The 17747-nt window shown below is 46.8% G+C and overlaps 1 protein-coding gene across 2 annotated transcripts in view; it reads left to right on the forward strand.

The window, feature by feature from the left end:
- Positions 1-15040, forward strand: part of KCNJ3 (potassium inwardly rectifying channel subfamily J member 3) — a 59927-nt gene extending 44887 nt beyond the window's left edge. For both annotated transcript variants that reach the window (XM_030018492.2, XM_030018491.2), the window contains one exon: positions 10843-15040. In XM_030018492.2, the coding sequence (XP_029874352.1) occupies positions 10843-11426 (584 nt within the window). In that variant the 3' untranslated portion in view covers positions 11427-15040. The remainder of the gene's footprint in view (positions 1-10842) is intronic.
- The last annotated feature ends 2707 nt before the right edge of the window (positions 15041-17747 follow it).

Consider the following 17747-nt stretch of genomic DNA (forward strand, 5'->3'; position numbering starts at 1 on the left):
AGAAAATGGTCATCACGGTGGGGAAGTTCCAGCATCGCATTATGTTGAAATGTGCGTTTTATGGTAAGTGTTAGTTTTTATTTTTAGAAATTATTTCTCCTATGACAGGAGTTATGCATAGACTAATTTAAGAAAAAAACGCTTTTACTTTACAATAATTTGGGGAGCCCAGAGCTGGAAAGAGTTACTGGATTATAGAAGATAGAGTCATATCATAGAGTATCATAGAATGGTTTGGGTTGGAAGGGACCTCAAAGATCCTCTAGTTCCAGCCCCCTTGCCATGGGCACGGACACCTTCCACTAGACCAGGTTGCTCAAAGCCCCATGCAACCTGGCCTTGAATACTGCCAGGGATGGGGCATCCACAACCTCTCTGGGAAACCTGTTCCAGTGCCTCACCACCCTCACAGTGAAGATTTTTTTTCTAATATCTAATCTAAATCTACCCTCTTTCAGTTTAAAACCGTTACCCCTTGTCCTTTCACTACACGCCCTTGTAAAAAGTCCCTCTCCAGCTTTCCTGTAGGCCCCCTTTAGGTACTGGAAGGCTGCTATAGGGTCTGCCCGGAGCCTTCTCTTCTCCAGGCTGAACAACCCCAACTCTGTCAGCCTGTCTTCATGGGAGAGGTGCTCCAGCCCTCTAATGATGTTTGTGTCCCTCCTCTGGACCCACTCCAGCAGGTCCATGTCTTTCCTGTGCTGAGGACCCCAGAGCTGAACGCCGTACTGCAGGTGGGGGTCTCATCAGAGTGAGTAGAGGGACAGAATCCCCTCCCTCGCCCTGCTGGTCATGCTGCTGGTGATGCAGCCCCAGATACGGTCGGCTTTCTGGGCTGCAAACACACATTGCCAGGTCATGTTGAGCACTCTCATCAACCAACACCCCCAAGTCCTTCTCCTCAAGGCTGCTCTCAATCCACTCATTGCCCAGCCTCTATTTGTGCTTGGGATTGTCCTGACCCATGTGCAGGACCTTGCACTTGGCCTTGTTGACCTTCATGAGGTTTGCACGGGCCCACCTCTCCAGCCTGTCAAGGTCCCTCTGGGTGGCATCCCTTCCCTCCAGCATGCCCAACACACCACACAGCTTGGTGTTGTCAGCAAACTTGCTGAGGTTGCACTCAATCTGACTGTCCATGTCACCGACAAAGATGTTAAACAGTGCCGGTCTCAATACCGACCCCTGAGGAACACCACTCGTCACTGGTCTCTACTGAGACATTGAGCCTTTGACTGCAACTCTGAGTGCGACCATCCAGCCAGTTCCTTATCCACTGAGTGGTCCACCCATCAAATCCATGTCTCTCCAATTTAGAGACAAGGATGTTGTGCAGGACAGCGTCAAATGCTCTGCAAAAGTCCAGGTAGATGACGTCTGTTGCTCTTCCCTTACCCACCAACACTGTAACTCCATCATAGAAGGCCACCAAATTTGTCAGGGATGATTTTCCCTTAGTGAAGCCATGTTGGCTGTCACCAGTCACCTCCTTATTTTCCAAGATGTCCCTTTGCCAGTTGCAACATGTCCGAAGCCATGCAGAATGTCAGTTGTTTATGCGGTGTGTGGTGCCTGGGCTGGGGCTGAGGAGGTGGACAAGGGCATCCCGACCTTCCCCAGCACTGCCACCGGCCGCTGTGTCCCCAAAGCGGGAGGGCTTTAGTGTACTTTGCTGCCAGCAGTGAACCTTCTGTCTGCTCCAAGGTTTTGAAAATATTATCAGCTATTAGCATGAGGAAAGTTATCATAGGACTGTGTTATCAGTAAAAATTACAGAATACTTGAGGCTGGAGGGGAGCTCTGGAGAGCATCTGCTGCACTTTGTCAGGGGATGGATGGGCATCTCTATTTTCTCTCAGAGTACCACTTTATGAGTATCGCCACCTCTGTGTATGTGCATCCTGTAAATACCCCCATCCAGTGAGAATGGGTGCGTTGCCTCTCCCCATTACCATCCTCCTTTCCTCCCTCTATCCCTTTCCTCCTGCCCCTTCCTCCCGCCTGTGCCCGATGCCGGCAGCGCTCCTGATGCATCCTAGCGGAGAGCGGCATGGAGCAGAGAATTAAATACTTCCATTTTGGCGGTGCGGCTGCTTATTCAATAACATCCCGGTAGGAGGGAAATGATGCAAAAATGGGAATGTGGCAGATGGCTCTGCAGAAAAAATCTGCTCAAAGAAAGGAGCTGAAGGGGCTGAAATCAGCCCTGACGCACTCCTGCACGTAGGTAGAAGGGAGCAGATCAGAGTCTTTCAGAATAATATGGGGGTTTGGGTGATAAGAAAAATACCAGGCCAGATTCTCAGATAGTATAAATTTCTGTCACTGCATTAAATGTGCATTAGACAGTTTTGTTCAGATAACTGAGATTCTGGCCCTGTTTTTTCAAAAGAATGGAAAATACTGCTGCAAATATCTATGGGCTGAGCGCAGAAGGGCAGCACTGAAGGCTGCAGTGCTTTTATTTTTTCCCCTTTTTTTGGGTAAGTGGCTAATACAAGAGAGGGGAGGTTAGCTCATCTGACAGTAGCCTGTTGCATTCCTTTACATGAGAACAGTATTAATATGTGCGGTGGTGCCTTGCTTTTACGTGCGGGTTTTATGACATTTTCGAAACCTGCTATAATACGTGCTAATGAAGGGTAGCTGTGGTCCTGGTAAGCATCAAGATGAGCTGTCTGCAAGATGTCAGAAAACTATGTGTGTATGAGTGATTAAAAATTGCCCTAAGAAGAGGACCGGCTGATAAGAAAAATACCTTGGCTGTCACCGCTATTTTTTAAGTGTCAAGATAGCTCCTGGGAGAACAGCACAGTCTGAATAAACCAGGAGGTATTTATAGTGCCGGAGCATAAACAACGTGTCTAAATTGAGTAGCAGAGCAGAAGCCTGGGTTTGCTATTCAGTGCGATGAGAAATTAAAATGTTTAGCATAAGACTGATGTCTGACTTGCATAAGTGCGTGCATTGCGTTCCCTGGCTTGCTCTGCTCCCTTGGTTCCCTTTTGCATACATGCTTAATTTGTTTAATCTCTGACCTCCTCTTGTTGGGGCAATTTCTAGATCTCAGGAATAAATGGTGATTAAGCATTAAGTGTTCTAGAAAGGCCTGCTGCAGGTTGAAATTACAAGAGAAACAATGCTCTCACTTGAGGAGTTGGCCACTGGACCCTGTCCCGTTGTATGTCAGACGCCCTGAATTACCCATCACCCGCAGTCTGTCACAGCTCTGTGTGTGTTGAGTGGGTGCCTGGGGACGCGTGTGGACCTCCACTCCGCCGTCTTCTGCACTGGTACCACAGGCTTGTGGGCAACGGCAGGCTCTCTGTGGTTTCTTCCCACTTTTTCTTTCTGCTATGAAAAAGGGATGCGGCTCTTGTGGAGCTGATCCATAGGGCCACTGCTTTGCTTTGTATCTCATCCCAGGACCTATTTGTGTCGTGATGTAAGAAACCAGAGATAAGCTTAAAGAACAACACGGGCAGTGTATCTGTTCACTCGTTACAGAAAGAACGAACTCAGATTATCCACAATTACCAAATCCGAACTATTTTCTTCTTCTCACCAGTGCCGTCATCTCCCTCTCACTTCTCTCCTCTGGCTCCGTGGCATTCCCACCGCTGGCTTCGGAGCGGGCTGTGGCCATGAAGGCGGCGGGCGATGTCCTTGCCTAGTGCTGGCAGGGTCAGGGTGGGCAGGTTGTGTTCCGTGCCTTTCCCTAATCCCGTGCGTCTGCTGAACTGCTCCTCAGTCACTGCCTGCATCCCGCAACATCCCCCAGCAGCCTCAGGCAGGGCTTGGAATTCACACACTTGTATTTTCATGAATTCACAGAGCACCTTTTTACAGTTGTTACCTTTAAGACTCTTTGTCTCTTGCATTTCAGGAAATGCCATATTTTTTTTCTCTTTAACAAAAAGGTTTTTTTATCAAAACATTACTTTAAAAGTAATCAGAAGCATTAAATGCATAGATGGCAAGGTGGCTGCCCATCTTCCTTCTACTAAAGAAAATCAGGCTCCAAAGATATCAGATTAAAGCAGACATTGACAGCAGACAGCGGCAGAGGCTGGCAACCACAAACTGACACAAAGTTTTATTGCACTTCAAACTATCATCAATTTAATAAAAAAATACCCCCTGAAATTATGATGGGAAAATGTTAATGCTAAAAATAGCTGTTCTTTCCAAATAGATGGGAAGTGTTAGAGTTTAGACACCACGCTTTCTGTCTGCTTAGAAACCCTTCCGTCAGGCTGTACATTTCTCAGCCGTGCACAGTACAGCTTGTCATTTTAACTTACATTAAAAAATAATCTGGCAATGAACGTTGAGAGGAAAAGCTTGAGAGCATCCTTCACTCCAAGTTTGGGTTCTGACCTCCCATTTCGGGCACCCATTTTCTGGCTTATCGCAGAACTCAGACAGCTAACGGCATTTCAGATACAGGCTGGTGCAGGGGCCAGATGTTAACATCAGGATATCACGCTGTTACTTAGCTAAATGTGACAAAACCAGCTTCTCTTCCCGTATTTTCTCTACAGTCCTGGAAGAGGAAAGATTGCTGTGGAAATCATGCAACTCCTTTTTTCTACAGCAGTGTATCTTCCCTTATTCCTGCAAGAGTGCAGGATAAGTGTGGTATATTTTTATATCAAGTCTCACATCAAGCTTTACTCTTGCCTTCATGGGCCTTAGATCACAGTTGTGAATGAGCTTAATTCTTAGTAATTGATTTAACATTGCTGGCTGATTAATTTTTAACACATATTTTTGAGGCTTTACAGATAAAGTGCAGGTTTAAGGGAGGTAAACACCCCCCAAAATGCACAGAGAAACATGTGAAGGGAAGAGCCACCTGGCTCCGCAGGTAGCATCTTGGACCCAGCTCAGGTCCAGGCATTTTAACATGCAGGGCCCTAGATCTTAATAAGAAAAAAGAAAAAAATCTGACAAAACCTCAGCATATTTGTGCATTTTTGCCAGTAACTTCTGCTGGAGGATTTCTCTTCGCTCCAGTCCTGGAGGGTGGGATGCCAAGATGCCCTTTTTGATGCCTTCGGGATGATGTGCTATTGAGTCGTAATGCCAAAATAATGAACTCTCTCCCCGACTGGTTAAGATTAACATTTCCATGTTAAGAAGGACACCTCCTGGCGACCCTGTGCCCAGCCCTTGGCCAGCAAATTGCAGCCCAGAAACACAAAAAGATTTAAGGTGAAATTTCTGGCATTACCTTGGAAGGAGAAAAGAGCCATATAACCTTTGTATGCCTAAATTGCTTCTAAAGGCTTGGGGCGGGGGGGGGGGGGGGCTGTTAAAAGCTTATTAGTGATCTATGATTTGTCAACTATCAGCCAACTTCTGTAATAAAATGTAAGAGGGCCCTATAAATAACAGCACGCCTGTGATTTTTTATCAAGGCAATATATTACGAGTTCTAGAAATTGCCTGAATGCAGCCAGCTCCATCTGGGTACTTTAGAAATTTAGAAATAATTTGAGGGTTATTATAGGATAGAATTAGTCAAAGCACTTATTTACAGATTTTTTTTGTCCTCCATCTGCCCCCTTATTAATTCAGGGAGGCAGCTCTCAGCTGTGCTGACAGTGAGTCACAGCAGTAGGATGCTTTGTATTTTCACCATTCTCTGGTCACTTCAGGAGGGACCGTGTACCTGGGTACTTTAGGACGCATCTAATTGTCTAAAGCCAGCATTAACCACAGTAATGACTGTAACTGAGCTCAGGCTTACAGAGCCCAGCATGGGGATGAAGGACAGGTTGTCCACATCCAGCTGTGTCTAGTAACTTCAGCGGGGTATGCAGTGCCCATCCCAACCCAAAGCCAGCGATGGGGATGTCATGGCCAACATACATGGGACAGGACTTTGGGCGATGCGAGATGATGCTGGATTTTGTGTGGGTTTGGTGGCAGCAGCCGTTGTCCTTCGGGATACCTTCATCTTCCTGGGGAACCGGCCTTGTACTGTAGGAGAGCTAGAAGCTATCAGGATCGTTAACTGAATTATTAGGATTTCAAATGCCGGGGGATTCTGACCCCAGCATCATCCCAGTGGCACCAAACCTCCTCTGTGTTATGTTCTTACCAAGCGAGCATGCTGGGAGCTCCAGTCCCGGTCAGCCGTGTCTAAGTGTTTGCACAACCCTGTTTCTTGTTGGTGTTTCCTGGAAATGGGGTACCGAGTCTAAACCTGCCCTAGCCAGAGACAGAGAAAAAAAAAAAAAAGCTTAAATAGTCTGCTGCTTGGCTGAGGCTGGGATAATTGGCATCCACTTTTTCAGCTCAGCTAGGGCTCTAAAACCAAGAGTTCTACCTCATTAGAAATAACAACTTGTAATTAATAACTCATGATGTGACAGATAGATGCATTTTTCTCCAGTGATAGCACTTGCTTCAGATAGAGCGAATGCTGAAAGGAGAAGGCATGATTATTAAAAAAAAAAAAAAAAAAAAAGGTACTTTCATATCAAACTTGAGGAGAGAAATATATCAGTTTAACCCATGCTCATCCTCCAGAGCTGCTCTGCTGTATATTATTCAAGGGAATTAATGGAAAATTTTCCTAGATAGGCATGGCTGGGATTTTCCTGTGTTACCAACTGTGGCATTATGTGCTGGCCTCTACAGAGGGATGGCAGATCACTGCGGTTGGGTGTAAATGACTGAATTTAATCAGTAGCAAAGTTTCTAATAATGTCTAATACTAAAGCTCTCTCTAACACCACTTCAGCCTCTGCCCATGAGGAGATGAGTCCCAAAACTTTGCCCTTGCATTCCTTTAGGCTCATTATTCATAATACTTTGAAAACAGAGTCAGCTCCTGGTTTCTGCAGAAGGAATGTAATTCCTGGAAACAGCGAGAGGTGATCTGGGTAGAGGTGATCCCAAATACGCAGGAGTGAGGTTTGTGAAATTACGGGGTATTCAGACAAGACAACATTGCTTGCCCCCTTAGGAGCAGTGCTTCTGGATGAAAATCTCTTCCCTTGGACCTAGTGAACAATGGTTTTGCAGCCTCTGTTTTTGAAATAATAGAGAGGGGTTTTATTGGACATTTGATTGGGGTTTTATGCTGGAATATGTGCGTAAGGGTACCTCTTTTTCAGGTGCGTTGTTGCGATTTGTATGCAGGCAGAGCTTTGCTAATGTGCATTGCAATCACCGGCCGTTAACAGCTCTGGAGAGTGCTTCGTGATGGAAGCGTGTGTTAGGAGTGATGAACAAAACGCATCGAAACCTTTTACTTTGACAAATGGATGGCTTTTTAATTATATGCACTGCATACAGCGTGTTTGCTTCCAAACGAGAGTTTAAAATTTATACTGCAAATGAATATTAATAATATAGACAACTTGGTAAAATTTTAACAGGCCCATTAACATGATGAAGGCATCAAAGGATCTGCTGGTGGCGTACCCTGCTGATGAATAACTTCTTAGGGGAAAAAAAAAAATCACAAAAACCCAAAAAGCCCTTCATACCAACAGGAGAGGAAAACTTATTAGCCTGATGTTAATGGCCTGATCCATTAGAGTCCGTTGGGCGCGAGCCCATGCCCACCGCAGCGTGCAGTCCCCTGGTAGGTGTCCATCAGCAGCCGGACCCTGTGCCTTGGCATGGCCCAGCACGGCTCCCAGCCTCCTGCTGCTTTATGCATCTTATTTTTTAAAGGTCCAGAAAGAAACTACATCTGCATTAAAATAAAAGACCTATATTTATCTGAGCATAAATTAATGGAAAATAATCCTGAGGTAGTTATCAAGAAGGGCTATCAGTGGCGGGTTGCACCCAGCTGCTCCTGCTTTTTCTAGGGGAAAACGTGGCAATACCTGCTGATTTTCTGTTTGGTGCTTTGCTGTCCAGGCAGCCTGTTGAAGATGCAGATCGTGGTGTAAGTAAGGGGAGAGCACCGTTGCCAGCTTTAACTCTCCCAAGGAGGGAGCATGGGCCATGTGTTAGGACACTTGCGAAGAGCTGATGCTTGTTCTGCGCAAGGACGTGGGTAATGGCTCCGGTCATCAAGTGCCTTATGCAACTCTGTTGTTATTGCTGGAATAATACAAAGGAGATGGTTACAGCCGGGGTGGTAGTGAGCTGGCTGCTCGAAGCGTGTAATAGCAGAAGGGCATTGCAGAGCTTATAGCTGCGAGTCTGAGGCTTTGCTGAGAAACAGAAAGGGAAGGAAGAGCCGGGAAATGCGGCAGAGCTGGAAGAAAACCTAAGAATTGATTTCTTGTCCAAGGGCTCATCAGAGCACGTTAGCACCTCTTAGCATCATGTGCTTAGCATGACAGGTATTCCCTATTATGACGAGTGTATTAGTTGCTGCTGTTCATCCTGAGAGACTATTAAACAATTTGCACCCTCGGGTTTGTTAGTGAATAAGACAAATTGATTTTAAAGAAAAATTATACACCTGCAAATATTTATCTCTCCAGTGAGCTTACAAAGGGTTGCATCAATGGAACAAAATGTGACGCTGATTTTCCTGAGATTCAGCTGATACATTTTTCGATAGGAAGCAAGTATAAAATTCCTCCTTTGAAAGCCTACAGGCAGCAGAAGGTTTGGGAGCTGGCAGCATGACAGATCAGGAGGTAGAAATAGCCCTGCAGCCCAGCGGCTGGCAGGGATGGGAGGTAGCTTAACCCGGCAGGTCCCATGCCCCGGCATTGCCCCGGGCGTGCAGCATCAGCTGTGGGAACTCTTGTGGATGCGGATGCAGATGGGGATGTGGATGCAGATGGGGATGCGGATGCAGGTGCCGGCTGGTCCTGTGCACTGGTCCCCTTCCCCGCGCCCTGGCAGCGTTGCTGACCCACGTATTCCCCCTGCGCCCCTTATTACACCCCCCACAGCATTTTGATAGCACACAATAAAGCTTAATTTTTTTTTTTTGTAGTGTTGCCAACACAAAGAAAAAGCCGTGCAAGGGATTTCCACCCAACAGTCAGCTCTTTGCAGAGCAGCGTTGCTGTGGCCGGGGTGGTCACCCCGGCAGTGTTCCCATGGGAGCCCTTTGGTGATGCCGGAGGTGCGGCTCACACCCCTCAGCAAAGCCTGCGGCGCAGCGAGGTCGACAGTTATCAACTTTTCTATACAGAGTGATTTGCATTTTAAGCAATTTGTTATCTAAAGCGTAGGTCACCGGAGTTAACCGGCCATCTGCTTCACAGGCACCATAGACCCAATTCCAAACACGGCTCTCACCATTTGCATGCGTTATTAGGCGCGTTCGTTTGCTAATGAGGTCTCCCTTGGAAGTCAGGTCTGAAGAAGCAGAGGGGGAAAGGTCTGGGCTTTCGCGGCGAAGGTACGGCTAATGAACGGCTGGAGACTAAAGGACACAGATGGAAGAAGTACTCATTCTAATTACCATTTTTCTAAAAATTGCATGGTTTTTTCTAAACCCATTAGGTATGTGATTACTTCCACTTCACTTTGTAAACAGAACTGAAACACATGGTGACTGGGTGGAAATACACCATAAAGTATAAACCAGTGTCCTGTCTGAGGCTGTGGGAAGAGGGTAGGATTGCTTGGTCTCCGGGTATGCTCCTGCAGGTGTCTGAGCTCAGGTGAGGTCCCATCACGGGCAGTGGGAGCAGCGTTATGTGCAAAAAAACCCGTGGGTTCATAATTTTCTCCTAAGAGATAAAACAGAAAACTGAGATTTATGTCTCGTGATATATTCAGACGTATTAGCAGTAGAAATCGCTATGCAAAACTAAAACTTTGATTCCATTAGCAGTAACAGAAAGAGTAATAAAATTTTATTTTTCTGGCTGTATGTCACCGGGCGCATATCCATCCCCCGCTCCCCCTCGCTACAGCCCTGCTGTTTTTCTTGTGCCTTCCAAAGTTTCCTTTAATTTTCTTCTGACTTAAAGGTGTTCTTGCCAGCTAAGCAGAGGATGTGTTTGCAGAGGTAGATTTAGCTTCCTGAAAACCAAATGTCATATTTCCAGTTTGCTATACTAGGATAAAATGGCAGGGTAATTCTATTTACAGATTGCTACAGATACCATTTTAAAAAAAATTATAAAAGAAGCAGCAGGATTTTTTTTCTAGAAGCCTGCAGCAATCCATGGTCATTGTTTCCCTCTGATTTCGAAGGTCAGATGGGTCACGAGGACGGCCAAGTCTGGGTGCTCGGGAGGAGGACTTTTACTCCGCGGTGGGAGGCGGTGAAGAAAGAGGAAGGGCAGTGTTGTGCTTCTTAGTCGTATTTCTTCTCCCCTGCTAATTTTTTGAAGCTTGGATCTCAGCCTGGCAGCAATGGATCTGTGAGCAGATTGCTGGTGAAGCCCTTGAAGAGGAGTAAATGTATTTCATAGGACATACCTACTGCTCGCTGGTGGGTTGGAATCCACTAACACGGGCTTGGTTTGTGCATACGATGCATAAAGCGTAGGGTCTGGGTTTGTATGCATTTGTCAGTATGATGAAAATACGGAATAACTTAGTAATACTTTAGCATCCTGACAAGTCCAACTTTACATTGCAATTAGCAGCTCTTGCTAATTTACTGCCAGGGGTATCAGTTAGCCCTGTGTTTCCCTATGTCACCAGCACCTTCAAAAGTGTCCATAATAATCGATGTGAATTATTCAGTTACACTCTTTCCTCTATTGTTGGCTCCTTTCACCTTGAGGATAACAATTTAATAGCTACTGTATGTAAATGGCAGGCATGCCAATGCCTTTTCTTTTATACATTTAAAAACATAAAATGTGTTTCATTGAAATGTGCAAAAACCCCCAAGCTTTATGCGCATCCGCAATTGTCCATAACTCGTGGAAGTTTTTCTCGTTGCAGGGATGACGTGCCAAGCCAGGACATCCTATACCGAGGACGAGGTGCTCTGGGGTCATCGGTTCTTCCCTGTTATCTCCTTGGAAGAGGGGTTCTTTAAAGTCGATTACTCCCAGTTCCACGCGACGTTTGAGGTCCCCACCCCACCGTACAGTGTGAAGGAGCAGGAGGAAATGCTGCTCATGTCCTCTCCCTTGATAGCACCCGCTGTGAGCAACAGCAAGGAAAGGAATAACTCGGTGGAGTGCCTGGATGGTCTTGACGAAGTTGGCACAAAACTACCTTCAAAACTGCAGAAAATAACTGGGAGGGAAGACTTCCCCAAAAAACTCCTCAGGATGAGTTCCACCACCTCGGAGAAGGCCTACAGCATGGGGGATTTACCCATGAAACTCCAGCGGATCAGCTCGGTCCCCGGGAACTCAGAGGAGAAACTGGTGTCTAAAACCACAAAGATGATGTCGGATCCCATCAGCCAGTCGGTGGCCGACCTGCCGCCCAAGCTGCAGAAGCTGTCAGGCGGCGGCAGGATGGAAGGGAACCTTCCACCCAAACTGCGAAAGATGAATTCGGACCGCTTTACATAACCCGACGGGACTTCTAGCTACCGTTTAGAGCTTGAACTGCTGCTGGCAAGGGCAGCGTGGGCAGGAGAGCATGCCCTCCACCAGCCGTATGTGTGCTAAACTCTGTGGTCCCCGGCGCGCCGGGAGGCAGGAGCATCCCCTTGGTAGCGGTGGCTGCGCTGTAAGTACGAACGACAGGACGATCGGCGAGCTGATGTTCATTGGCATGTAGTATCACAACACGCATGCAATAATAGTGTGCAATTTTTGCATATAGTTTTATGGCATGACTCCTACTATATTTATACTGTATATTCTGAAAAATAGGGAAAGGGGCGTTCCTTTCCCCTGTATTTCTTAAGAGTAAGTAGTAGGTAAAACATGCGAGTGGGTAACTTTCAGGGGTAAGTTATGATTTCATTTGAAAATGGGTTTGGGGTTCTTTTTTCTGATGTGGATCGTGATGTTTTGTTCAACAAAGTAGTTATGGTGCATGTCTGTTTTTCTTAAAAGAAGGTGTATTAGTTAATTCCTAACACCAAATCTGCTAGCCTTAAATTAACTGCTGGTTTCTATTTTGCTTTAACATTTTCTTGGGGTTTCTTTTCCTGCCTCTAGGCTACCAGAAAAAAAACTAAAATGTATTTCATAAGGCATTGTTTAGAGAAGAAACTTGTATGAATAAGCCTAGGCAAAACAATAAATGAATGAATAAAATTCACACTTTATATACGGTTAGTAAAAATTTTTAAAAATCTTGGTGATTTATAATATATGTGCAAGAAAACCATTTTAAATAAGCAGGACATGCTTGATTTCTCGTGTTGCTAGAGTAGCTAAACATGAAAATAGCTGAATGTCTCCATGAAGCCAAGCAGGCATTTATTCTGGACGAACTGCACTCCAAAGGCAGAATCGCAATTCCCCCTAACTCCACAGCGCCCGGATTTCGCTCCCTCTTGCTTTGACGGCCCAGTTGGGCCAGTTGCAATGCAGGTGATGGTTGCGGGAGCTGCGGTCTTGCAACCGGAGCTGTGCGGAGTCGCGGCAAGTCCCGAGCCCGGGCAGGCACACGGCTCCCCGGCTGCTGGCTGCTGGCGTCGCTCCTTACTGCTTTCTCTATGGTGAAAATAATGTTTAAACACGTTCTTTAACTGAAGTTGACCCTGTGGGTTTCAAAATGAGTAATACTTTGTATAAATGTTTGGTTTGATATCCTTCTGTGCTTGTCTTCGGGTTTCCTTTTCCATCTTGTTTTGCTCCGGCGGGGTCGAGCCGGGAGGGCTGGGTGTTGGGGGGTTGTCCCCTCTCCCATCATCATGGCTTGCGGTGCTGGAGCACCCCGAGCCACCCCAGACCCTCCCCAAAATGCTGAAGGTCGGCTGTCGCGTGCCCAGGGGCACCCGTGGTCTGTGGTCTGTGTTTGGGGGCCAGGTCACGATGGCTTCCCGGGGCTCCTTCTTGGAGGAGGGGGTCTGGGTGAGACGGAGCGATGTGTGGCACGAGCCGGGTACAAAAGCCACCGCCAAGAGCGGCCAGGAAAAGGGCTCTGCGTGACATCGTCTGTACGTAAAACCCTTGAGACCGCAGCCAGGTGGTCCCAGACACGGACATGCGTGTGACGTAGCTGCGGTCACGGACGGGCACTGCTGACTCGCGGGCTCGGGACCGTCCCGCATGAATGCTGACGCTCGCTACAGTAAGTCATAACAACAGGTCTGATGATCTTTGAGGAAAAAAAAATTGGTTTTGTTATAAATGTTGGCGTGGAGTAAGGACTCAGAAACTCAGCACTGCTGGAGGGTTGGCTCACACACCGCTGTGGCTCAGTGCTTTCCCTGGAAGTTGCAGCATAGGACCTGTCAGTTGTACACCCAAGGACTTTATACTAACTTCCAAAGTTTCTCTTCATGGTTTATCATGATTTTTGAGTGGCACTGCATGCTTTTTACACCTTTGTCTATACTTCAATTCTCTGCACGTTATTGTTGAAGGGAAGGGCGTGCATTGCTCCCTGTGTGCTGGTCCTGTGCTCTACATGCACAGTGAGCAGATTGCTGATGTGGCAAGGTAAAAACTGGACTCCTGTTCCCCTGTTTCCTAACACTTCCTCAGGTTGTCTTGTAAAATACCGCTGATTTTTGTACCACACATAACTCTTCTACCAGTCCTTGACTGACAGCAAAAATAGCCATGTACAATTGCCAGGTGTCAACAGTAAAAACCCCACCAAGTCCAAACCAGAGAGCCAAGAACGTTAATTGGCATGGTAAACACTCAGCTAGTGCCACAGCCGAGTGATGAGTCCTGCCAGCAAGCTTGAGCAGATTGGTCTGGTTTTGAAAGAAGGGTCTCCAGCAGCTTGACCTCTCCTCAAAAACTCCTTTCGTTATTTTGGGGTGGATGGGGGACCACTGCCTCCTTCCCGGGGTGCTGCTGGAGCATGACCCAGCCAACCCACTGCCCTGCTGTGACACTGCAGTTGGACTAAATGATCTTTGTAGGTCCCTTCCAAGTGAAAATATTCTATTCTATTCTATCCTATCCTATCCTATCCTATTCCCCTGTGCTGCCCCCAGTTTTGTGGCTCTGGTACAGAAGCGCCGGTGCAAGGTGGGGTCCCCTGGGGGTTGCCCATCTTTGCTGAGTTCTCCTGCCATCAGCTTGGGGGATGGCTTATAGTCCGGCTGACTTTTCTTTATGGAAAAGTAAATGTGACGTGTCCCCAGACCAAGAGCAATGGTGTTTCACCAGCCGTGCCCTGGGGCTACCAGCATCCTCCCTCCCGAAAACCGTGGGGAAGGTGCCTGGCTTCCCGTGCCTTGGCAAGGTGGCTGCTCAGCGGCTGCAAAGTCCTGCCTTCGGGAGAGCCAAGTGGTGTTTTTCTTTGGGAAACTGTGTACAAGATTGAATTAAGTAGGAGCAGTGTGGATGTGTTCTACAAATTGAACTTAAAATAGGTGACAGGGAGAAGTGCTGTAGCTGTAAAATATATTGGCAGTCTGAGTGGCTGCAGCTTACTCAGTGCCTGTGTAAAAATATCTGAAAGTATGTGAAACACTGGAGAAGTAGCCTCACTTTTATTAAATTAATGCCATAAAAAATATTAAGTTATGATTAACTGAAAAGTTTGATTTTTTAAATCAAAATATGCACCTGTCCTTGCTGGATGCAAGATTTCTGAGGCTTGTGGCTTGTCTTGCAATGCGTTATGTATGTTAAGGTGACAATGTATGTGTCTTTCATTAATAAGAGTGAAAGTACAAACATGGATGATAACTTTCTTTAGTTATTTATTTTAGGAAGTTACTTCTGATTAATATTTCATTTTTATTACTGTGGCCACTTTTTTTTTTTCCTAATTAACATTTAGCCCAGCCCTAATGCTTATGCTAAGAAAAAGTAACGGTTTGATTGCACAGCCGGTCTGTGTTCTCTACTGCTGAATTTATGCTTGAATTATATTGTAAATTGTACATATTCAAATTAGAATAAACTAAATGCATTTTCTGGCATGCAGTCTATAACTGTATAAATGTACAAGTTTATTTGAATTATACAAAATAACAAACTCTTGTATTCATTAATACTGCAAGCTCAGTTTTATCTAAAGCTATATTAAACTTTCAAAAATCGTTCGGTTTAAATGTGTTTGTCTTTTATCCCATCCACTTTTTATTACTTAAATAAATGACTATGGATTCAAGCTGTTGAAGGGCTCCTGATTTCACATTTAGTGTGTGCAAAAGGCCAATCTCTTGATTGCTATTACGAGCAGCAAAACTAAAACCTGAGTTTAGTTGAGCTGCATTTTCAGGGTCTTTGGAGGCGGTCTGGCTGAGGCCAGGCCCAGAAAATCCAAGTCAGGAGTCCGCAGGCTCCTTCCTGAAGGACAGCGAAGAGCAGAGCCTGAGGTACATGCTGAAAACCCGTAGACTCTGTAATTCAGGCAGTCCCGATATGCCAATGTCCTGCTGAATTTCTGAACTTTACATTAATTTATGAAATGCCATTTCCTCTGTAGCACAGAGACTGGGGAGGTCTCTTTCCCTTTGCGTAGAGAAGTAGGATTTTTTGTCATTATCTCCCCCATCCAGCCTCAGGAATTAAAGCTCCAGAAATCAATAGAGGCTATCAGGTCTCTCCCCATTAGTAGACCAGACCTTCCTCTTTGGTTTTTACTATAAATTGCCCCATTGGTGCCTGGGCATCACCACTCAGGGTGAGCAAAATACATTCTGTGCTAACAAAATAAAAATAATAAGAAAATTACAAAAGATATGTGATGATAGCTGACTTTTTAACTCCTTCCCCTGAAGAGGCTGCTGACTGAAGGTTACTGGAGCATAACTGTATTTTGTTTTTCCCCGTTAACCACTTGCCTTGCTCTGAGTCCTGACCTTATATTGCTGGTCCACCATACACTTTCCCTGTATGCTAATACAAATGTATTTTTTCCATACTTTTAGAAGGGATGAGATAGTAAAAGTTGGAGATTTCTTTGCTCCCGCACCTGGTTTCCATTCAGTTTTGTTCTCGGTGTTATTTCCACATCCCCCAGTCCAGCATAACTGGAGTCACCCAGGAATACCTGTATCAGCCAGTGGATATTCTGACTTGCAAGGAGCATCCCTGGGGAATGAGGAGCTGTCCTGCTGCTGCTGCCTATGTTAAAACCGCTGCAAACCGAGGTGTCGGTGCTGTGCTTGCTGTAATTGAATTACTGCGTGCGGCAGGACAGAGGCACGACAGCACGGGGCTGTATCAATCATCCCGCAGCATCAGGTGCAGAATACATTTGAATTTATTTCCTCAGCCGTGGTTGAAACAAAGTGAATTTGCAGGGCTTACTTGGAGGTATGAAAATGAAATTGCAGGTAGGTTTTAAATACCTACATAGGAAACATACCTGCCGGGGAAGAGGGGCAGCTCTGTGCCCTGGCAGCCCTGCAGCAGCCCTGGCCCCGCCGGCAGGTTGAGCTACAAACCCCAGCACGGGCAGGATTTATGGATCAGGTCACCTCTGAAGGCAGCTGCATCCATATATTTTTTTAAAAATATTAGATGGGGGTGACAGGCAGCTCCTGAGCGTGCTGCCACTTGTACCAGCCGCCCTGTGACCGAGCGGGAGCACATGGGGGGGGGCCGATAAGGGTGGTTCAGTATTCACGTGTGATACGTAGAATTACCGCTTCCATGGATTCGAGGTGATTTACAGTTATGCTTCTCACATTTCCACTTTACAAAAACAGAAAAAAAAAAAAAAGGGAAAGAGTGAGGAAGAGAAAGAGAAGGAGAGGGGCAGAAAGAAAGCAAAGTCATCCTTTTACAGCAGCCTAATTTTTGTATGGTTGTAAGTACTATTTAGCCTGAGTGCAATACTGGCTTTGTTAATCTGTTTACACCACTTCCAAGCGCTCTCTGATTGCTGCAGAAAGGCACTTGAATTATTATTCCCAAGATAAACATCTGTGCCTCATCCATCAGAGGCTGGAAGGCCCTCACTGCTGTGCTCAGCTGTGTGTGACCCCCCCAGTCCAGCCCAGCCCACCCCACCGCAGCTCGCTGGGCGATGCTGGTGCGCAGCACCGAGCTGCTCCTCGTAACCTCCGGAGCCCAGGTGAGCTGCTGCTTTCGAGCAGGTTTGGGGACAGAGTTGTCCCCAAAGCCACAGGGAGGGAAGGGGTGGTCTATCCCAACCGCCTCTGCCGTGGCAGCACCCGTGAGTTTTGCCGCTGGGGAATGCGGTCTGAGACCCGACGGGCGATGCGCTCGGTGAGCATCGCACCCGGTACGGCCCACCCGACCGACCGCGGCTCAGGGAGAGCGATGGGCTTCAGCTCGGGGACGGGCTGGGGACGGTCGGGCAGCTTGTCGCTCCCACCCGGCTGCCCTGCTTTGCGAGCAAGGCAGGGAAATGGGGTTCTCCCGTTTCACACCTATATATATTTGGACTACAGGCATTGGCTAGCTATACATCCACCGGCTGAGACTGTTTCATCCACCAGAGACCCACATCGGGAACAGACACATGCATCTCCCTTTTGGGGAAAGTCTGCCTTGACCCAAGCGTTGTCACCATGTAGAGTCCTCTCCCAAGCCCGCAGGTCTGTTCATAACACTCAGGGACGGTGGGCATCACCAAGGGATGAATGGAGATAACCCCAGTGCCATGGGCGTTTTCTCACTGTTAAGCCCAGCTTATGGTCATGACCGTTGGGCAGCTCGGTGAAACCACGGAGGCTGCCATCACTTTCCTCCCATCGGACGGGGGATGCTAATGAGACGCGACCAGAACACCACGCGTGACAACCAGTTAAGCAATTTGTCTTTGAAACTGCT

The sequence above is a fragment of the Aquila chrysaetos genome, chromosome 6 (assembly GCF_900496995.4).
Source record: "Aquila chrysaetos chrysaetos chromosome 6, bAquChr1.4, whole genome shotgun sequence".
Taxonomy (NCBI): Eukaryota; Metazoa; Chordata; class Aves; order Accipitriformes; family Accipitridae; genus Aquila; species Aquila chrysaetos.